The 24,411-nt window shown below is 38.5% G+C and overlaps 1 protein-coding gene across 4 annotated transcripts in view; it reads right to left on the minus strand.

Annotated features, from left to right (window-relative positions):
* Window positions 1-24,411, minus strand: part of LOC127623369 (suppressor of tumorigenicity 7 protein homolog) — a 63,268-nt gene that overhangs the window by 19,157 nt on the left and 19,700 nt on the right. For all 4 annotated transcript variants that reach the window (XM_052097809.1, XM_052097810.1, XM_052097808.1 and 1 more), the window contains 2 exons: window positions 1,751-1,848; window positions 1,394-1,508 (listed from right to left, as the gene is read on the minus strand). In XM_052097809.1, coding sequence (XP_051953769.1) covers window positions 1,394-1,508; window positions 1,751-1,848 — 213 coding nt within the window. The remainder of the gene's footprint in view (window positions 1-1,393; window positions 1,509-1,750; window positions 1,849-24,411) is intronic.

Here is a 24,411-nt window from a genome sequence, read left to right on the forward strand (position 1 = left end):
CACCCAAGGACGCTACACTTGGCGTCACAACCAAGTCTTTAAAAACCTTGCGTCCGCCCTGGAGGACAAGCGAGCTGCCACCAACTCCCTATCACCCCCAGCAGCATCACACCCCTTACGGACGACCTTTGTCCGCGAAGGGGCTAAACCACCGAAGAGCGGCTCTACACCATTAGAGCGAGACCAGCTGCGCTTGGCCCGCGACTGGAAAATGCTAGCTGACATTGGCCGGCAACTTGTGTTTCCTCCGGAGATCGCAACCACCACCCTAAGACCTGACATGGTGCTCTGGTCCCGTTCGCTCAAGAAGGTCTTCATCATTGAGCTCACAGTACACTGGGAGGACTCAGTAGATGAGGCTTATGAGTGAAAACATCAGTGCTATGCCAATCTAGCTGCCGAAGCACGGCATCATGGCTGGAACACAGAAGTCCGACCAGTGGAGGTGGGCTGCAGAGGTTTTGTGGCAACATCTACAACCAGACTGCTTAGAGACCTGGGAATTAAGGGCCAGAGCCAGCGTTCGGCAATCAGAGCTGTGTCGGAGGCGGCAGAAGGCAGCAGTCAGTGGCTCTGGATGAAGAGGAGACCCCCCAGCTGGGCCCCGAAGTGAGAGGGCCAGGAGGTATGCGGTCAACAATGCTTGACTCAGGGAGGACGCCCCTGCCATGCATAGTCCCATGGGATGTTGGCTATTAACAACAAGGCAACTCCTATAACTATTTGGGAAATAACTATTTTCTATGTGATAGAAAACTCATACTTTGCTCCACAGAACTCTTAGTTTAAAAACATGTGTAAATGGCAGGACTGCTGAGGTTAATATAATTAATTTGTACATCTATATCTGATATGAGTTATATAAGGCCAAAATCATATCTTCAGCCCTTCGGGTTTGAACCCATAATACAACTCCAGACAAAAATAGTTTTTCTAGCCCTTTGGGTTGATGAAAGAACTGTTCGCATAAACTTCACATGCATTTATCTGATCCTCACTTTCTATTGTGGCTCTCTGTTCTGTTAAGATTTGTTTCCATGCGGTCACGTGTTGCTCCACAATATTTTTTTCATTTTAGTTCTCCATGTACCCTTGCGGCCCTACTTTATGCACCATTTATTTGTGTAAATTATACCTGTTTGGAGTGTTTTAGAAAGTTACTCCTTTAGAGCAGCACTTGGGAAAACCTTAATTTTTCAAATCCCTTTATAGCAAAAAATGAAGGTACAGGCAGTACCATTTCATAACTGGACCCAAATATCCAAGCGGTCTAGTTCTATTGTAGAACACTAAATCAGCAACACAACAATGGTGTGTCAGACATTACTGAAGTGCACGAGAGACAGACAGAGGCATGCAGAATGGATCTGTGCTCAGAGACTCAAGCACCTACCGTCATATTTGGCGAGCACTGCCTGCACATCAGCATAGTTCTGTAGCTCCAGAAGAGACTCCAGCAGATTCTCATGAATGTTGAACATGCTGAGCAGTGGAAACTCCTTCATTAACTGCAGGAAACACAACAACATCTCACAATTACCAAGTACACGAAACGGAATACAAATAAATACATTTATAAGGGAATTCTGAGGGCAAACTTGAGTCTACACTGAAAATGCCTAGAGAAATAACAATCTTTAATAATTAATATGAAGAATTGTATTTGACAGGTATTGTTTTGCTACTTTTTCATACCTTTATGAAGTGTGTATTTTATGAAAGTGTGTATTGAGGTTCAAATGTCACTCACGTCTCTCATCATCTTAACAGCTTCTCGTGTTCTGCCAAGTTTTCTAGAACACATGGCAAGTCTTCTTTTAATGTAAACTAATACATTTGTGTCCCTTCCTACAGAAAACACACACACACACACACACACGTTGATGGGTTTTATACAGTTTAACTTTCATTATTTTTGGTTTATTTTAACACTTTATTTACACCATAACTGGCATATGCCACAGAAATTCCACTTTATATGGAAAGTTAATCTGAGAATTAGGATTGGGAGAAGGTCTAAAAAAAATCATTCCTTTTCAAAAAGGTAACTTCGACACGCTATGGGAGCACCTCCCAGGGGAGGTTACCTCAAAGCCCTCTAGCATCACATCAATTTGATTGGCTGAACATTGGCCCTCTACCTATGCTGACATCATCGTGGACATATAAGGCAGAGTCCAGAGCCAAACCGTCAGAATTTTCCTATTTCAGGGAAGCGTAAATATCTCTTGTGCTCTGGAACCCTAAACCAAAGCTTCACTGTTCGTTTTGTTCTGGTCAGTGAGAATTAGTTCTGTTTTTCTCCCTTATTGCTCCAGCAAAGAAGAACAGTTTCGAAAGCACCTCCATGTTTCCAGTGTGTTTCCTCGCCTGTGTATCGTTACAAACTCCTGGATAGTAAGGAAGAGTTGACATTTTTCTCAGAAGAAGAGCGGGACACTGATGAATGTTTATATGTCCATAGATCTGCTGAAGGATTGGACAGTAGTCTTTTGTAACCCGGAGCACCAGATCAGTTTTGCAATGATGCTTTTGGAGAGACACAGGGACTGGACCATTCTCATTCAAGTCCTTTATCAAATCTGCCTAATGGGCATGTCATTTAACTTTTGTAAGACACTTTCAGTGTTAGAAATGTCATATGTGAGGAGGCGTGAACCATCACGAATATTGAGGTAATTCACACCCGAGGAGACAAACGACCCCTTGCCTGGGCCCATCAATGAGGAATGTGACAAAGAAAATGAATATGAGGAGACTTAATGATCAAAATCAAGTTTTAAGTTAAAAGAAGTAATCTGACTATACATTTTCTTTACATAAAGACTTTACTTAATTTTAGACCTACAATACCATTTAAAAGTTTTAGAAGAAGTCTCTTCTGCTCACCAAGAATGCATTTAAATACAGTAAAAACATTGTGTTAACTCTTTTTACAATTTAAAAGAACAGTTGTCTATTTTAATATATTGTAAAATGCATTTTGTGATCAAAGCTGAATTTTCAGCATCATTAATGCAGTCTTCAGTGTCACATTCAGAAATCATTATAAGATGGTGATTTTCTAATATGGGCATATTTAAAGTGCATTTTACTAATTTACACCTGAACAGATATTTGCAAGCACAAGTATTGATGATAATGAGGCAGCATAAACACTAGATAAAATATATTCTAAACATTCATATAATTTTATATCATATTACATATCGTATTTATATTATACAATTTAAATACCTGCTTTAGCCGAAACAGCATTTAAATGTAACTAAAACTTGCCTATTAAGACATATTTCAAATTTCAATACTCTGAATCCTGGCTGGCAAGTCTGGAAACAGTCCCACTAGTAAAATATGTACATGTTTATATAAAATAGCATGTCAACTAACGAAAACTAAATGACTCACTCGTCTGAAATTGTATCCTCGGCTGGATCAAGTCTCTCTTCAAAACATTCATCAAACATTCATCAGTCCCGCTCTTCTTCTGAGGAAAATGTCAACTCTTCCTTACTATCCAGGAGTTTCCTCACCTGTGTATCGTTACAAACGCGCAGTAAAGTGAATTAATTGTTTACATCAAACCTCACTGTTGGGGGAATTTACCATTTGATTTGATCGTCTCAGCACATTAGCGTATGAATCTGCTGGTGGGTGTGATCACATGAGCTGAGTCAGTAAAAAATATACATCGCTTTGTTACATACAGATTACATTGCAGGAGAATATTTGTTGTAAATTTGAATTGTTTTATTTAAAAGTAGAAATGTAAGCGTTCTTTAAACATACGTTTCATGCTTGTGTGATAAGTATTTGCGGAGTTTCAGTTCATTTTTGTGACGTGTTTCAGATATATGCTCGCAAACCCAGAGACTGCTTACAGCTCACCCTTTTTATTTTCTTTATTTTACAAAAGCACAAGGTTTTGTTGTTATTGTGAGTGTAGACAAATAAAAGTAGACGCTTTATAGCAGCGTTTCTCAACGGGGGCGGTACCGCCCCCTAGGGGGCGTTTGGACAGTGTTGGGGGGTGGTGTGAGCGAGGCAGCAGAGAGGGGGCTCAGGCACAAATGGGGGCGTTACTCAGAGGTACTCAACAGGCGGCCTGCGCAAAAATCTTTTCAGCTCTTCTCCTTAGCCTATGTCTTCGTCTTGCTCGGATTACTGCTGCCACTTCACCAGGAGGATATGCCAGGAGAGCCGCTTCCTAAGTTACACATGCTTTTAATAGGCGGAGAATTTTCAGCGTAAAATAGAGGCGCTTTCACCGGCTTTTTCTGTACATAACGCGGAATACATAATTAGGCGCAGTTTACGCTTCCCCTCCCATCTATTTATGTGACACTCCCACTTTCCCCTTGTCCATCCCATGAATGCATATGCATGACACGAAAAGCGCATTTTGCCATTTTCAATTTGCGACAGGCAATCTGCGCTTTCATCTCGGTGCGTCACGTTCGTACATACCTCGCCATGGTTTTATGCGCACTTTGCGAAACAAATACGCCTGAAGTGGGCGCAAAAGCGTTAGTACATCTGGCCCTGAGAATTTTAATTGTAATGTGATGATCGGGTGCGGATATCTAATCGGAGAAAATCATTGGTGATGGTGAGTTTGTTTTTAACAGCTGATTCGGGTGACGTTAGAGCTTCGGGTGACGCATCTCTACTCTGCAATGTGTAATTGTCCGATGGGAATAATAAAGTCATAATAATATAAATATTGATTTTATTTTATTTGTCTTTCTGCAGTTATTCACCTAGTATATTAATATTAACTTAAGTTCTCTCCCTCGTGTCCCGCAAAATCAGGTCTGCTGACCTGCAACAGAGCAATAGCCAGGTGGTCACCCTACGTTACTCACTGTTATTCATCACAACGTTTAAGCCTCTGACAACTCATACAATGTTCATTTGAATGTAAAATAAAATTATGTCTGTGCAAATTAATGAATTCATATTTAAATGTTGCTAATAACCCACTCGGCTAGTTACCGGCAAATGATCTCCATAGCAACGCCTAAAAACAAATGCCGCAGCTGTCAGAGTGGTAGAAATGACCGTTTGTAGGCTATTCAAATTTGAAGCCTAGTATATCGCCTAATTGAGTGCTTGCGAACGACCTCTGCTTTTTCATTGGCCATTTAGGTTAGTTACGTTATTGTTCACGTGATTGTTCATCTTAAAAAAAATTTGTGTGAGCCTGAATTTGTTTGAATTTCTAAATACATTTGAAATACCTTTCAAACAATCCATGTGTTTTTGCATTTTTTTCACAATATTACTCAACTTGAGGCTTTTACATGTAGTTTAAATACAATAAGAAACTTCTGTTTCAGTTTTTTTTTTTACCAAAAACTCAGGCTTCAGGTATCAGTGTTGCAATTGTTTGGCTGTAATTGTTTGGCTGTGTATTTTTTTTTTTTTTTTTTTTTTTTTTGGGGGCGTTAAGAGGATCATGAAGAGGTCAGGGGGGCGTTTGTTCAAAAAAGGTTGAGAACCACTGCTTTATAGTCTCTAATGATGTCTTACACTTAGCTGTATACCCAAAAATGACGGAAATTGTTCCCGCTGTAATGACGAAAATATCAAGCAGGACACGCCAGCGACCCCAGAGGGTTAACAAACATTTGTTATTTTGAAATCAGTGATGATAGAGTAAAGAAATGCAGTGCAGTAAGTCAGATTTTAATTTATTAACTGCTCTGGGCTGTGTTTACCAAGAGCATCTTTAGTGTAAGTACCATAGGCACCAATGGTTTTAAGAGCTACTTGGGCTAACAATGCTTTTGGTTAACACAGCCCTGAGTGATTATTCCATTAATTCAGTTGAACGATTTATCAGACTGAATCAACATGCAAGTTTGTGAGTAAGATTGAATTATGGAGATGCTATACAGGCAATGCTATGGAGTAATGTTTTTAATTCAAGAAATTTAGTGTAATGAGTGAAAATGACAACAAATGTTTTTTGAGTTTTTTTTTTTTTTTAGAAAAATATATTTCTTTGTATTATTTGGTGGTACATGTTTGTTTTTTAGTGTTGTTACATTCAGTTTAGACTGCAAGCACACAAAAACGTTTGATTAGCAAAATTATTTGAATAACTTTTTGTCCAGACTGTCTCCCGAAGAAGCACGTCAATTTCCTTGCAAATCGGACATACGGCCTAGGACGAGTTTGAAAAAGTACGTTTTTAAGAAAATAAAAAAATAACGGAAAATCTAGTTGGTTGGAAATTTAAACCATGGTATGCTTTCGAGCTCAGGAATCAGGGAAAAAACAGAGTTTGAGATAAAGACTCCAAATTTGCAAAAGTAGCACTTCAGACTGCACTCTACCTGTGTGCAAAATGTCATAACTTTTCAGAGAACGGTTCTATGGGCTGCCATAGAAACCATATACAGAAGAATAATAAAAAGAACACAAACAAACACAATAGGTGCCTAGGTAACTTCGGTGCTTGGCCCCTAATAAGAAGAAAATCCCACAAAAACAATAAGGTTCCAGCACTTCATGCTTGGACTACTAATAATAAGAAAAACAGAACAAATATGGTTCTAGCACTTCGTGCTTGGACCTCTAATATTAAGAAATATAGCTGCAAGTAGCGATTAACGGGGTTCAAGCCTTCAAGTCGATCAGACAAACCTTTCATATTTAGACACATTTTTTTATTTTCTACTATTATAATGCCACCAAGAGGTGAAGATGCACAATTTGTTTTGGGTGTCCTTAGAATGACTCCATTAATTTGCGTACCAAATGGGCCACACCCATTATGAACATTTTGGCATACCATTTGACAATAAATTACAATTTTAAAATTCCTTTGATAACTTTTCATTTTTTTAGACACCAGAGAATCTTTCTGCACTGGTTTGATTCCTATAGGGCCTAGGACTAGTTCGAAAAAGTAATATTTTAAAATAATCTCAAATATTTATTGAACATTTTGTTTCAAATCAATATGGAAAGGTTGCCATAAGGCAAAGTTGTTCAGAATGAGGAGGTTTACAATATGGTATGAATAACTTGTTACTTTTTTAAACACAGCGGTATATACAATGATTTAAATGCATTTCAATGTGATCGCGTCTCCTGGTGGCCAATTGTTTTCCATTTTTACACCGACCTCTTGGGCAAAGAGACAAATATGCCTACCAAGTTTAGTTCAGATCGGCCTTATTTAACCCTATATAAAAGCTGCTGAAAGCAGATTAGTCGATAGCGGCCATGTTTTTAAAGTTATGCAACTGTCCTCATAGAGCTTCATGTCACCTTGAACAAAGACAATGCATGCAAAATTTCAAGTCGATCGGACCAACGGTTCCATAGTTGGAGCCATTTTTATTTTTGTAATTATTATAGCGCCACCAAGATAATATTTTTTGCGTGTCCTCAGCATGAGCCCAAACATACATGTACCATATTTGGTGGTAACATCTCAATTGAGCTTTTATTCTTTAAAGGGTTCATGACATGGGTTTTTTTATTGTATTATTATGTTCCCTTAGGTGCAATTATAGTATTAATATATTTTTTTTTAAGAAAAACTTTTAAAATCTAATGATTTATGACCTTTTCCCACCCTGTTTCTCATCCTCTGATTCAAACAGTCTGTTTTGGGGCGTTTTCCATTTAAGACTTCAGTGTTAATGCCCACTGTTATGATTGGCTAACGTCAGTGCCTATGTATCAATTATTGACGCCTCCAGCCAGAACAATATGCAAGTAAACTAAGTAAAAACACTGTGATTATTCATAATGAATGAAATTGCGCTTTAAAAAGTAGTTTAAAGTTTAAAATAGATTACTTACAGTTTGCGTCGTCGTTGTTCCCAGAATAGTCGGCACGGACTTATCTTTGAGCAACAGTTTTCTGGCAAAGCCAGCATCATATTGAGATTTGTTCTCAAAACAGTCATCCTTAAAATGTACAGAACAAACGCTTAAGTTAACACTGCCGTGACTGGGACGTCCGCAAAAAATAAACTGCATCCATTTTTCCCTGACGTCTGGATCTTTCGGCAGCTTATTCAGAGGTTTTGTTTGACCACAGCCAGGAACAGCACATCTGTGTGGCATCGTAATTTTCCTGTGCACAAGTAGTCTCTGTCAGAGCTCGCTGTCCATCGACTGAACACTTGTGAGGCGACGGCGATACTGAAATGAGCGTAGTTGTCTTGCGCTTAAAGCGTAGTTATCTTGTGCTGGAGGCGGTCATATGCAAACGCTGGTACGTCACTTCTAACCGTCACGTCACTTCTAACCATGAATCCAGAACGAGCTGTATTTTGAGCTTGATTAAATAAATGATTCGTTTAGAATGGGGAGGACGTCTTAAAATATTAAACTTGCAGGACGTTTTAATGATACAAAGACCTCTTATATACCAAAAGATCAAGGCAAATTTGGTTTCTCATGTCATGACCCCTTTAATATCTGCCGTTTTTCAGCGCGTATGAGGTTTTCTCCCGCATTATCCTCTAATCGTGATTCAACTACGTCCATTTTTCCACATGCATTCTATTTTTATTGCGATTAAAGTTCATGCATTTTACAGCGTGCATGCATTTTACCATGCACACCCCTTTTCTCTTCAGTCTTAAACTTCTTTATTGCATCGATCTCAAAGCACCGCTTATCAAGAACAACCATGACAACAAACAATTGCGGTAAGTCATGACATCCGCTCATTGCTTCCTGCATTACATGCCACATGTTTACTATAGCTTCTTCCATCAACAGTGAGGTATTGACATGTGATAAATGTTAGGAAGACGAAGAAGGTTAATGTATTAGAGACCCGCATCTGAATGCTAGTGGAGGTCAGTGAGAAAGAGATGCTGGTAAATACGGTTTCGGATGTGGTTAGCACAGCGAACATTTCCGGCTCTAGAACCCCTGCAGCATGGCGTTTGTGTGACATATCAGCAGCATACTCGCTCAGCAATGCGACACCACTCTCCCGTTCCTGTTAGGGTTTCTGATCGATTATCTCCACTCAGTGATGCACCCACTGAGAACCATGTTGAAGGAGCCTTGGTCATAGGTGATTCTGTTTTTAACCCTCTGGGGTCGACGGACACGCCAGCCAGGATATTTTCGTCATTACAGCAGAAACAACTTAAAATACTCCGTCATTTTTGGGTATACAGATAGGTGTAAGACATCATTAGAGACTATAAAGGGTCTACATTTATTTGTGTACACTCACATTAACAACAAAATCTTGTGCTTCTGTAAAATAAAGAAAATAAAAAGGGTGAGCTTTCAGCTGTCTCTGTTCACGAGCATATTTCTGAAACACGTCAAAACAATTAACTGAAACTCTGTGAATACTTATCACACAAACATTAAACGTATGTCTAAAGAAAGCTTAACATGTCTACTTTTTAATAAAACAATTCAAATTTACAACAAATATTCTCCTGCAATGTAATCTGTATGAAACAAAGCAATGTACAGTTTCTCCTGGCTCAGCTAATTGTCCTTATTTTCCCTAATTATAGCGCTATTCATACGGTAATGTGCTGAGACGATCAAGGGCAATGGAACACACCCCAACAGTGTTCAGAGGTTTGTTGTAAACACATTTCATTCATTTTTCTGCACATTTGCAACGATACACAGGCGAGAAAGCTCCAGGATAGTATGGAAGAATTAACATTTTCCTCAGAAGAAGAGCGGGACTACGATGAATGTTTGTATTATCCAGCCGAGGATACAATTTCGGACAAGTAATTCATTTAGTTTTCATTAGCTGACATGCTATTTTATATAAACATGTACATATTTAACTAGTGGGACTGTTTCCAGACTTGCCAGACAGGATTCAGAGTATTGACATTTGAAATATGTCCTAATAAGCAAGTTTTAGTTACATTTAAATGCTGTTTCGGCTAAAGAAGGTATTTAAATGGTATGCTGTATAATATAAATATGATATGTAATATGATAAAAAAATTATAGGAATGTTTAGATTATATTTTATCTAGTGTTTATAATGCCTCATTATCATCAACAAAGCTTGTGCTTGCAAATGTGTTAGGGTTAAATTAGTAAAATGCACTTTAAATATGCCCATATTAGAAAATAAGCATATTATAATGATTTCATGTGACACTGAAGACTACAGTAATGATGCTGAAAATTCAGCTTTGATCACAAATTGCATTTTACAATATTTTTAAATAGAAAAGTGTTCTTTTAAATTGTAAAAAGAGTTCAGAAAATCAATGTTGTTTCTGTATTTTGGATCAAATAAATGGTTGAGCAGAAGAGACTTCTTTTAACGGTAGTGTAGGTCTAAAATTAAGTAAAGTCTTTATGTAAAGAAAATATAATCAGATTACTTTTAACTTAAAACTTGATTTGGATCATTAAGTCTCCTCACATTTATTCTCTATCCCTCATTGATAGGCCCAGGGGAGGGGTCTTTGTCTCATGTGTGAATTACAATACATATTCATGATCATTCACGCCTCCTCGCATATTACCTTTCAACACTAAAAGTGTCTTACAAAAGTTCAATTACTATATTGTTTTGTATGAATGAGTGATCAGGATGGTTTTCACATCATTATGTAGCAAAAACTCTAGGCTACAAGATCCAGTTCTCAAAAGTCTTGTGGACAAATGTTTAGTATGTGTTATATGACCTTATTTCAGGGACTTAAAATTTTTGTTTTTTAAAAAAAAAACCATGCATAAACGTTATTTTCTCAAAAATAAAAACCTGTACATACATGTTCCTCACATATTATTGTAGCCCAGATTGTGCTGAATACAGTGTAATCAGACTTTAGCCATTAGTATGTTTTTAAGCAACTGAAAAAAGCACATGTAGATTTTCTAAAATTGTTACTCATGTCAGCACTAATGATGCTTCACCAGATGGAGATCACTAGAGATAATGTTAAAGATGTGTATGAACTTTCAAAAACTATGTCAGACACTGTAATATGCTCTGGCCCCCTCCCTGCTCGTCGTGGTGACAAAGTTTATAGTATATTAATGTCACTGATTGGCCGGATGTCTGAGTGGTGTCTGGAAAATAGCATTGGATTTATAGACAATTGGAAGAGTTTGGGTAGACTACCTCCTTTTTCCTCTCTACTAATTTGGCTCATAGACTAAATGGGGCCCAGGTAAGGAAGCAGACAAACTGGCAAAAGTATATAGATAACCCGGGCCTTATTCTGATTTGCACTGAATAGACTCTCACTCTCTGTGCTGGTGCTTGGGCAGATAAATACCTGTGCGCAATCCGTCCAAGCAAAGGAAAGCGGTCTTTGTTTATGCGACCGTAGTCAAGGGGACTGTCGCTTCTGGCGTAGTTCAGCTAGATACGCCTCAAGTTGTGGTGTAGCTGCGCTAGTTGTGGCACTGCTGTGGATCGGGGCGCTTTCCTGTAGAATCTCTTGTTGTACTCTGTGTATATATATATCTCTTGAAAGTTCTACTGAACAAACACTGCAGATCGCAAATGAAACTTTGATGTTCGCAACAGAAACTTGGAAGAATTTCCACACCGCTGACATGATCGGCCTTTGTTTGGTAGCACCGTGATAAGGGCTAGATCGATCCAGAATGAAATCAGAGCACTGAGGGGCGGGGCGAGGAGGTATATATTTTCGGCTCATATTTTCAGCCTTTTTTCTCTTTCGGCTGAAAACCGAATGTGCCATTTTCGGCCGAAGATTTTCGGCGGCCGAAATTTCGGTGCATCCCTAATCCTCCCAATTATGTTCATTTCTACAGAGAAATAGTATATATGAACAAGTTCAGTCCGGATTTGTCACACCACAGTACAGAGACTGCACTTATTAGAGTTACTAATGACTTTTCTCATCTGATTGCGGCTGCATTTCTCTTCTAGTGCTTTTAGATCTTAGTGATGCCTTCGACATGATAGATCCCGATATTCTCTTGAATAGGCTGGAGAATAATTTTGGCATTAGTGGAGTTGCATTAGCATGGTTTAGGTCCTATTTAGCCGACCGTTACCACTTTGTCTATGTAACTGAAGAATTGTCAAATCAAACAATATATGGAGTAAAATATGGCCTCTGCTTTTTTCCTTATATATGCTTCCCTTGGGAGATATTATCAGGAAACATGGAATAAGTTTCCACTGTTATGTCGACAATATCCAACTTAATATTTCTTCGAAACCCTACAAAACTTCACATGTCTCAATGAAATCAAAGACTGTATCAATGAAATCAAAGATTGGATAGCCAGAAATGTCATTCTACTAAATTCCACCAAAACAGAGGCACTAGTTATTGATCCAAAAACCTCTCAAAATAAGCTGCTAAAATATAATTTGACTCTCGATGGATGTACTGTTACATCGTCATCAACAGTGAAGAACTTCTGTTATATTTGATACAAATATGTCATTACAAAATCTAATTTCCAATGTTTGTAGAACAGCATTCTTCCACCTAAGAAATATTGCTAAGTTACGACACATGCTCTCTGTTGCTGATGCTGAAAAAACGAATCAATGCGTTCATGACCTCAAGACTAGATTATTGTAATGCATTACTGGAAGGATTTACAGCAAGTTCAATAAATAAACAAATTGGTTCAAAATGCAGCAGCCAGAGTGCTGACAAAGAAATATGATCATATTAGCCCCATTTTATTGTCATTACATTACCTGTTAAATTTCGTATTAATTAAAAAATTCTGTTAACTACATACAAAGCTTTGAATGGTCTAGCTCCATAGTACTTAAGTGGCCTTCTGACACACTATATTCAGTCACGTTCATTACGTTCACAAAACTCTGGGCTGTTAATATTTCCAAGAACATAAAAATGCAATTGTCTCTCTAACACTGTTTAGGACACAGACACAATAAGTATAAGTCTAGACTAAAGACTCCTCCATTTAATTTATTCTTCACCACACAATTAGGCTGCTTTAGTTAGGTCTTCCTGAACCTCAATTAAGCTAAATTCCTGCTTGGTATCAGACTCCACTGCTACGTGTCTCTTAAATGCAGCCGGACATCACTTCAGTCTATTATGATGGACTTCAGCAGATGAATTGATGCCAACTCCAAACATAAGACATGGGATACTTCAAATGCCATTCCTTGAACTTAGGATAGACATCACCAACATGATCAGCCAGTTGAACTGTGAAGCACCTCACTGATCTCGGCCAGCATCACCTTGGCAACAAAATTGCCAACAAAAGCCTTTATCAGCCAACAAACAAAGGACAATCATCTATGCAAACTTCTGCAGTCAATACAGGATGAACTTCAAAAGACATAAGTCATTAAGCTTACATTTCTAACAAAATCTTTGTTTAAACACTGGCCAATAACACTTATTAGTTACACTTATCAGCCCTTTGGTTTTGAACCCCTAATAACCCGGACAAAAACAATAAGGTTTCCCCTTCAGACTGGAACCCTTAATAATCCTAACAAATTAAATTAAAAAGGTTTCAGCACTTCAGGATTGAACCCCCTAAAGAAGAAAATCAGTACAATTACAATAGGGTAGAGGTCGACCGATATTGGTTTTTTCAGGCCGATGCCGATCTTTTGAAATCCGGGTCGGCCGATGGCCGATTAATGCTGCCGATTTATTTTGGCCGATATTTGGCCGATATGTGCTTGTTTTTAACCTCTTATTTGAACCTTTTATTTGAAAGATAAAATGTAACACAAATAATTACATAAGATAGACAACATTTCTCAACAAATACATTTATTGAACACTTGACCAATCTGCACTTGTACACTTAAAATTCAAAATGTATAATGTAAAAACATATTGTATAAATAATGTATAACAAATATATTAAATAAACAAAGCAGGTGTTACGAACTGCTCCGAGACACGAAGGTTGAGATCCAAATGCAGCTTTAATTAAGGGGCAATCCAGAAACGTAATCCAATATTCAGAGCATCCAAGAGAAGCACAGGCATAACTAGGGATGGGTATCGTTAAGGTTTTAATGGTATTACTATCTTACCGATACTGCTTATCGATCCGGTACTTTAACGGTATTCTTAACGGTTCTTTTTGTTATATATATATATATATATATATATATATATATATATATATATAAAATTTTATTTCAGGAAAGTCTACTAACATTACTGTTCAGGTGTGGTCTAAAAAGAAATCTAATAAAGTAATCAATTGTAAAATAACACTGCATAGTTTATCATAGATAGATCAATGCTTATTAATGCAGAAGTTATTCATTCAAGAGCTGTAAGTGATTTTCTCTTTGCCTTTTGTTGTTTGATTCGCAGTAATGGCTCAATCGTCACATGTTTAATAGACAGCTTCCCCTTTAAGAACGAGTTCAGATCTAATAGGCTCCTGATGCAGCATATTTGCTCCCCAACTATTTCCATAACTACGTCCATTTAAGACATAAACTGTGTTTAAGTGAATCTCCAAGTGTATAGTTGATCATTTAGACACGCACATGAAACCCAAAGTACTCTATACTTTGCTTGTCTCTTTGCGGTGTGTTTCGGAGCGCGCGCCGCCTTGGGAACGGTATCTCTTGCGCTCTTTATTATTAAACGCGTCCCGCAATTTAGCAACAGTAGCATTTTACAACAATCACCGATCGTGCCGATTTCTGACGTTAAGTTTGAGTTTTAGGGAGAAATGTCAGTGCACCGCTGAGAAGGGAAGGAAGTTGTGCTAGACAGAATGCGGCTTATGTATAAATATTCTTTTTATAATCTTTGGAAGGCGAAATCTAAAATAAAATCAGACTAATAATCACAGATCTAAACCAGGCTATGTTTGAATGTTTAGTTCTGTCACTCATTAAGCAGGGCTCGTTTTGTGCTCGCTGTGGCACCGCGTGAGCGAGTTCTCTCTCTCTCTCTCTCTCTGACTGCGAATAGCTAAAATTGCACCACAGACAAATGGTTTCATACATAGAAATGGCTGGCGAGATAAAATAACTTTCTCTTTATAGCAATAAAGAATGTATTTTCTTAATTTGTACAGTACCGACAGCAGAACCGATAACGTCCGAGCTTACCAAAGCCAGTCCTTCAATAGCCTATACTGCGTTGGTATATTTGTATTACTTATTTATCTGCATTGAGTGACAACCCTCTCAAATATAAGACACACAAACAGAACAAATAAAAGTCTCAGATTCACTGTCTGTAATTGCAAAATTCTTGCCGATTATGTAAAAAATGCAAAAAATCGATTAATCGGTCGACCTCTACAATAGGGTTCCAGCAACTTCGCTGCTTGGCCCCCTAAAAGAACACCATCAAACACAATAGGTGCCTGCACACTAAAGGTGCTTGGACCCCTAAATATTTTAATGTATGTAATCAGTGACCGTGTGTAAGCAGCATATGTATCTAACATAATTCTGTATTTTCGGTAACAGAACTATTATTTAAAATTTCCATTTGGTGTCACCATTGCCCTGTTCTGGGCTGATTTTTAGTCCCACTTTACACAATTATGGGAGGAAAGACACGCTTCCCATCTCTTCAGTCAGAAAATCCTGACGGTGTGGTGCTGGGCTCCATCTTATATGCCCATGATGACGTCAGCATAGGCGGAGTGCCAAGTGTCACCAGCCAATCAAATTGGCATGATGGTATAAGGTTTTTAGGTTGCCACCCCTGGGAGGTGCTCCCATAGCTTCAGATTCTGAAACAACATCTTGTTTACTCCTTTCATGGGAGCCAAAGTTAGGAGTAAGGCTGCATGATTTGAACAAAAACAAATATTAAATGATTGCGAAAATATTGCGATTTGAACAGCGATTATGATCGACAAAACATTTTAATTGTTTTTTGAAACCCAGTCGACTTCAATATTAGGGAAGCTCAAAAAAAGATTTTACTGCCACCAATCTCAAATTTTGTCCTAAATATAGTCCTAAAGAACTAGGCTTAATGTCAAAATTAAGATGAACTGATAACTCATTGGTGTAATTAAACTTAGTGAAAGTTTTGGTTTGTTTGTTAAATTTAATAATTTTTATTTATTAATATATTTCATGTTCCAACCAACATTTGGGCAATTTTACCGCATATACATTACCTTAACTCTATACTATGTTTTTATTTTCATTTAAATATTACACTTTCTCAGCATCATTATTAATGTGTAAATTATTGTCTGACCTCTTCTGAAGCAGTGAATAAATGCATGAGGAGAGCAATATCACATGACAACTGTTCCTTTTCTCAGCACTTTTCAGGCTGCCCCAATCAGAGTCGTTTGTGATTACTGCATAAAGATGTTTTCAAACTAATTTCTGAAGGAAACACTGGCAGATTCCCATTTGTATGATGAACAATCCTGGAAATTAATAGATTCGAACTTTGAGAACAAATCTCTCCCGTGTAAGTAAAAAAAACGTCCTGAGTTTTGCATGCAGATTAGTTAATGAAGGATTCTGCTTTTGTATGTGCCCTCCTGAGGAAGACATCTTTGAATTTGAATAACTGTGGAAGGTAAGGGGTGCATGGTGGTGCAAGATGTTTAGATGCTTGTATAACTCTGCAGAGAACAGAATATTAGTGGTGGTCAGTAAGACTGTAAGGTATATAGCCTATATACATATTCACAATATATCGCAATTGAACATGCTACATTATTTTAATGCATCCTTTTATACAGTTTATAAAGATGCAGAGAGCAGAAAATACTCTGAACATTTCTGTGTGTTTTCCTATTAGATTGCCCTCCGGCTTATTGCCGATTTCTCATATTATGTGATTATCAAATATGTACTCTTGTAAAAGTTTTTCTATTGTGACATTCCACGTTATTTTTATGACACCTGTGTCTGGTAGAGACCGAGATGCTGCTACCAAAGATGATAATAAAAACCACTTCACGCAGGACGCGCCTGTTAAGTGTAAATAAAGTGCTTGGCGCACTAGAAAGCCACGCTCTCACTACGCGGCATTTGGTCAGATTTTGCTGTCGAAGACAGATTTCCAAGGTCTCTCAGATTTCAAATCAATTCTCACTATGTCAGGATGCTTGTGAAGTATGAGCAGTTCAGATATTTTTACGCCACGGTTGATATTAGTTCTAGATGATCTTGTTGTATGAGCGCTGCAAATGACAAGGGCAAACTGCTCCAGCCAATCACATCTTATCATGCATCTTCATGTACAAGAAAGGAAAGCCACAATTTGATCATAATTCTGTTTTATTGTAATAAACTAAAGTATACATTTTTTACAAATAAATACAGTATATGGTCTGCAATTTATGTTTTCTTTCCAAAACAGACACAGACAGCCCACCTGTGTTTTTCCAAACATTGTTGCTGCCATATTTTATTAGGGCCCAAGCCTTGAAAAGGCAAGCCCCTATTGTTTTCGTTAGGACTATTAGGGCCCAAGCCTTGAAAAGGCAAGGCCCTATTGTTTTCGTTAGAATTATTATTAGGGCCCAAGCCTTGAAAAGGCAAGGCCCTATTGTTTTCGTTAGGATTATTAGGGCCCAAGCCTTGAAAAGGCAAGGCCCTATTGTTTTCGTTAGAATTATTATTTTTCTTACGACTTTAGGGGCACTTTTTGGGCTCTTAACGTGCTCAAAAACTCTTGAAACTTTGCACACGGGTCAGAACCCGCGGCCATTAGGGCCGGGCTGAAGCTGGTACCCGGGCGTGGCAGGGAGGCTCAACAGCGCCCCCTTGAACAGGGTCCGAAAACTTGGTCTATAAATCAAACACGCTTGCATGTAATAATATGAAACTTGGTACACATATAGATCTCATCGTTTCATATATCCTTCATACTTTACTTTTTACCCCAGCCCAACAGGAAATCGTCTATTTAGGGTTTTTTGGAAAACGCATGCAATGGAATGTGAAATACTCCTGCTAGAGAATTCCACCAATCGCCACGAAACTCGGTCAGCATGAAGTCAAGACATTGAGGATGAAAAATAGTTAGCGGATTTTTGATATCTCGAACGGTTTGGCCGTGGCGAGGAAACGAAATGATGGCGCGAAAAGAGAAACAGGAAGTCTGTTATAACTTCTGCATACATTAATTGATCTCGATGAAACTTCAGCAGTGTGTTCGCTGTAAGAGGCCGATCGCATGGATGTGACTATTGTGAGTCAAAGTTATAGCGCCACCAACTGGCAGAATGAAGTGTGTCACTTTCAAAATGCTTTGAAATCACCCTCTTATTTTTACCCGATTTACTTAAAACTTTAGGTGTATAATGTAAACACACGGCAGATGTAGACATGTGAAAGGATTATTGATATCTTCGATACCGTTGCCGCGGCAACGCTTCAAATTCGAATATTCTTTTTTGATGCTTTTGAGACTCTTAGCATACTTGAAATTGCATGAAACTCGACAGACACATCACATTTATTAGCCAGTAGACATTAGGGCTGAAACGATTAGTCGACATTGTCGACAACGTCGACAAAAAAAAAATGTCGACAAATATCTTTGTTGTCGAGTAGTCGTTTGATCTCACATGACCTAATGTAAGGGCCTGCAATATCGTGATTTGACCGCTACGCCGCTGTAGCGCTAGAGTGTAATGCAGCCCTTAAAATACTATTGCGGTAGAAGAAAACAGCGCGAAATATGCATAGACAGTAAATAGGCCGATCGCATGGATGTGACTATTGTGAGTCAAAGTTATAGCGCCACCAACTGGCAGAATGAAGTGTGTCACTTTCAAAATGCTTTGAAATCACCCTCTTATTTTTACCCGATTTACTTAAAACTTTAGGTGTATAATGTAAACACACGGCAGATGTAGACATGTGAAAGGATTATTGATATCTTCGATACCGTTGCCGCGGCAACGCTTCAAACTCGAATATTCTTTTTTGATGCTTTTGAGACTCTTAGCATACTTGAAATTGCATGAAACTCGACAGACACATCACATTTGTTAGCCAGTAGACATTAGGGCTGAAACGATTAGTCGACATTGTCGACAACGTCGACAAAAAAAAAATGTCGACAAATATCTTTGTTGTCGAGTAGTCGTTTGATCTCACATGACCTAATGTAAGGGCCTGCAATATCGTGATTTGACCTGCACGCCGCTGTAGCGCTAGAGTGTAATGCAGCCCTTAAAATACTATTACGGTAGAAGAAAACAGCTGAAATATGCATAGACAGTAAATATGACGGAGTGCAAAAGAATCCGAAGTTAGCAAGGTTTGGGAAAGTTTCACAAAACTTACACCCAAAAATGCGGTTGTGTGCAATATATGCAAGGCAGAACTTGCCTTTCATGGGAGCACAACCTGCATGTTGGAGCATTTAAAGAGGAAACACCCGGCACAAGAGAAGCTGGTGAGAGGTGAGTGTTCTCCAGCTGGAGCTAACTAACGTTAACTAACTTAATTGTACATCTCTTTATTAGAGAATGCAATACTACTAGTAATAATATCAACAATAATAATATAATTACAATAATGTGATGATTTATTTAGCATAGAATAAAGCTTGATCGAGCTTAGGAGTCAGGGCTGTTTTTATTATTGTAACACTATTAACTGTCACTGGTAGGTATTATAGTCTTATCACTTGCCTGTATTTTGTTCTATATTCATGAAGACTTAGAAAAGGAGATGTTAGGCTTAGGAAGAATATCATGTCAGTTACTTTTTCATACTGTTAATTAAATGGTGAATGAAAATGTCTGTCAGCTCAAATGTCATGTAAAAAATAAAACTATTCTATAATCTATACTTATAATAATTGTTTGCAGATTCATATTTTACCATTCTTTGTGAATTGTGTCCTGAACTAAATGTCCCTTTTTCCCGTTTTAGTTCTAAGAAAAGCAGTGGGCCTATTGATGACTTTTTTCTGAGGAGGAATTCTTGTACTCCTCAGCAAGCCACTGCTCTTACAGAGTCAATTCTAAACATGATTGTTAAAGACATGAGACCTCTTTCCCTGGTGGATGGAGAAGGCTTTCGTGAAATGGTTTCTACATTCAATCCTGGATATATCATTCCATCAAGAACCTACTTTACAAGATTAATGGAGCAAAAATATGAAAAAACCTGTCAAAAAATTAAATATACACTTAAAGCAAAATTGCAAATTCATGTTTCAGGAACAATCTATGATAACACTTTACAATAAGGTTCAATAGTTAATGTTGGTTAATGAACATGAACTAATAATGAACTGTACTTCTACATCATTTAGGCATTTAATGTTAACTTCAACATTTACTAATACATTTATTAACATAAATACACTGAACATGAAAAAAATTAACCGCTGTATTTTCATTTACGTTAACAAAAATGAATAAATACAAATGTACTGTTCATATTAGTTAGTTATACATTAATGTTTACAGATGAAACCGTTACCTTAGTGTGAAGTGCTTCTAGATTTCAAACTAAACACCCAGTAAAGATGATGATGACTAAACAACAGTTAATGATGATGCGTTAAAATTAAAAAGTAAAATGTTCAACTAAAATAATCTGATTTTTTTTTTTAAAGGTTAAGGAAACTATTCAGGAAGGATGAAGCTTCATTGCACTGACCACTGACATCTGGACTAGCCTCGCAACAGAAGCATACCTAGGTGTCACATGCCACTTTATAACTGAAGACTGGAAAATGACAAGTCTCACTCTTGCAACCATGCCCCTTGTTGAACGACATACTGGTGTCAACATAGCCACATGGCTTGAAAAGGTTGTCACAAAATTCAACATTTCCGTAGACAACATTAAAGCAGTTGTTCATGACAATTGATCTCCGTCCGCTGTACTGGACACACACTTCAGCTTATTGTGAACAATTCCCTTAAAGAGACCAGCATCGGCAAAGCTTTGGGAGCTGCAAGATCCTTGGTTGAACATTTTAGGAGAAGTGAACTGGCCAATACTAAGCTGAAAGAAAAGCAGCAACAGATGAACACACCAGAGCATAAGCTGATACAAGATGTCACAACCCGGTGGAATAGCACCTACTTTATGGTGGAGCGACTGCTGGAGCAGCGCTGGCCCGTTACTGCCATGCTTTCGGATCCTGAAGTGACACCAAGGGGCAAACATTACTTTGATTTGAAGCCTGATCAGTGGTCATTGCTTGAGGAGCTGACCCAGGGCCTACAGCCTTTTCAATGTGCCACTGAATTTCTTAGTGGCCAAGAGTACACAACATTGTCATGCCTTCCTCAGCTTGCAAAAGGCCTACAGAGGTCTGTGCAACAATCCCTGATCTTTGAAACTACTCCTGGAAAAGTTTTTTAGCCAAAGCTTCTAAAGAGTTATCAGAGAGGTGGGGGGATATCAGCACTTTCTCCAAGGAGAAAGATAACACCATTCTTCTGTCAGCAGCCCTAGAGCCAAGATTTAGAAAACTCAAGTTTATGCCTGCTGAACAAAGGATAGAGGTTAAAAGCACTGTTGAAGTCCTTGCTATTAAAGCAGGAAAAGAGTTCTGGAAATCTACAGAAGAAGGGGAGCTTCAGTGTCACGGTGTCACTGTTCCTAGGAGAGATGAAGAGTCAGTGCTAGAAAACCTCCTCCAGTCTGACACCGACAGCCTCAGTGAAGAGGAGGAGTCGCATGAGGAACAAAAAATTCAGATGGTGAGAAAGGAAGTACAAATGTACTTCTCAGAATCGCAAATAGCCAAACAAGAAGATCCTTTAGGTTGGTGGAAGGAAAATGAGGGACGTTACCCTAAACTATCAAAGCTGGCAAGATCTTTTCTTTGCATTCCTGCCACATCCACTCCCTCAGAACGGATCTTCTCTGCTGCAGGAAACATTTGCTCACAAAAAAGAGCAAGTTTGTCACGTGAGCATGTTGATATGCTGACCTTTCTTCATTTTAATTCAGCACTTATTTGAAAATCCAAAAGGGCAGTGCAGAAAGGACATTGTTACTTACTGAATACTTGTTTTAGAAATGAAGCTCTTAATACTGCTGCCAAGAGATGTTTACATTCAAACATTTTTTTTTGTCTGTAATGCAGCTGGTTCATTTATGTTTCTTTGTTTTTCTATTGAAAGAGAACAGAATATTTTAAAAAATGCTTAGAAAGCATTTGTGTGTGGTTTGAGTTGGACAGAAATCTGAAAAATGTAAGAGAATGACCTGTTTAGATGGCTCAAAGTTCATTAAAACAAACATTTCAAAAGCTGAAGTGATTTTCTTTTTTAATATTATAGTTAGAATATGTATAACTCAGTTTTTTTAAGTAATTGAAAAAGCTGAATAATCGTTCCGAACTTACTGATTAGTCGGCGGAATAATCGGTGATTAGTCGATTAATCGCTCTAATAATCGTTAGATTAATCGATTATCAAAATAATCGTTTGTTGCAGCCCTAGTAGACATGTGCAAAGTTTCAGAAACGGGCGTGGTGCAGGGGCTCAGTAGCGCCACCTTTTGACAAAAGTGGGGGGGTTGCTATATACTTTGACCCACAGTCACAAAACTCAGTAATTATATTGTTCTCATCGAGCCGGACAACTTTCTAATTTACAGTCATTAGCTCAGACCAACAGAAAGTCAGCTATTTTGGTTTGAATGTGGATGTTTTGGAGAATTTTCTCTCCCTCTCTCACTGACCCTACGTCTCTCTCTGTGTCTGTGGGGAGGGTGCTGATTTGGCTGATGAGTGAGAATGCTTTTATTTTTGTTTTTCAAGGTTTTGGGGCCCTTAACGTGCTCGAAAACTCTTGAAACTTTGCACACGGGTCGGAACCCGCGGCCATCAGGGTCGGACCGAAGATGGTACCCGGGTGTGGCAGGGGGGCTCGACAGCGCCCCCTGGAACGGGATTCGAACACTTGTCCATATATCAAACATGCTTGCATGTAATAATATGAAACTCGGTACACTTGTAGATCTCATCGGGCCGAACAACTTTCGTGCTCAAAGTTTTACGCCAGCCCAACAGGAAGTCTGCTATTATGGGTTGTTTGGAAACACATGCTCTGGAATTATATATATATATATATATTCCTCCTAGAGAATTAATCCAATCGCCACCAAACTCGGTCAGCATGAAGTCAAGACATTGAGGATGCTACATTGCGGACGGATTTTTGATATCTCGAACGGTTGGGCCGTGGCGAGGAAATTAATTTAGGACTAAAAAAGGACACATAAAGTGTGTTATAACTTAGTTAGTTCTATCTACAGTTACAAAACTTGGCGTGTATATTGTTCTCGTCGAGCCGAACAACTTTCTAATTTACAGTCATTAGCTCCGACCAACAGAAAGTCGTATATTTTGGTTTGAATGTGGATTTCTTGGAATTTTGCTCTCTCTGTCTCTCTCTGACAGACAGAGTTTCCCCTGCCATTCTTTGTGTGTGTGTGTGTGTGTGTGTGTGTGTGTGTGTGTGGAGGGAGGGGGGGGAGGGAGACGGACAACTTTCCAATTTACAGTCATTAGCTCAGACCAACAGAAAGTCAGATATTTTGGTTTGAATGTGGAACACATTGCAAATGAATCTCTGAAGCTCCAAAAAGCACATATCGGGAGCATAAAAGCAAGGAAGTGTGTTATAACTTCTGCATACATTAACTGATCTCGATGAAACTTCAGCAGTGTGTTCGCTGGAACAGGCCGATCACATGGATGTGACTATTGTGAGTCAAAGTTATAGCGCCACCAACTGGCAGAAGGAAGTGTGTCACTTTCAAAATGCTTTGAAATCACCCTCTTATGTCTCATGTGAGCAAACAGACCAACGGAAAGTCAGATATTTTGGTTTGAATGTGGAACACATCGCAAATGAACTTCGAAGCTCCAAAAAGCACATAAAGGGTGCATAAAAGCAAGGAAGTGTGTTATAACTTCTGCGTACATTAACTGATATCGATGAAACTTCAGCAGTGCGTAAATTATAATTACATTAATAAACCTGTACAGAGACCTCCGGATAAATACTGGCCTTCTGGATTAACACGTTTAAGTGCTGCAAAAAATATTGACCTATGACATTAAAAATTATTCTACATTTGAATTACCTCATAGATGTGACTATTGTGGTTCACGGTCATAGGCCCTGTCCCAAATGGCACACTTCATATGAATTTTCAGTCTTGTGTACTTATTTCATGTCTCCATTAACTCCATGAGACCGTAGGGTGTGTCATTTGTGGTTGATAAGTGCCCTCGATGTGCACTTTTGCAGAGCCCACACTGATGCAAGCTCTACAGCACACATCTTCTCGACGGTCAAAGCGAGGTTACATTATTGCCCATCGTGCACAGCGACCCTAAATGCACAGGGTGGCGGTGCCACCAGCAACCCTAAAGGCACGGGGGTGGCGGTGCCACCGGCTTGGGCCCGCCATCGCTGCTTGCAGCTATATTTTTATTTGTAATCATTAATTTCTGGTAAAATCTCATATTTACTCTCATTTCTCATGTG

The sequence above is a fragment of the Xyrauchen texanus genome, chromosome 29 (genome assembly GCF_025860055.1).
Source record: "Xyrauchen texanus isolate HMW12.3.18 chromosome 29, RBS_HiC_50CHRs, whole genome shotgun sequence".
NCBI classification, from domain to species: domain Eukaryota; kingdom Metazoa; phylum Chordata; class Actinopteri; order Cypriniformes; family Catostomidae; genus Xyrauchen; species Xyrauchen texanus.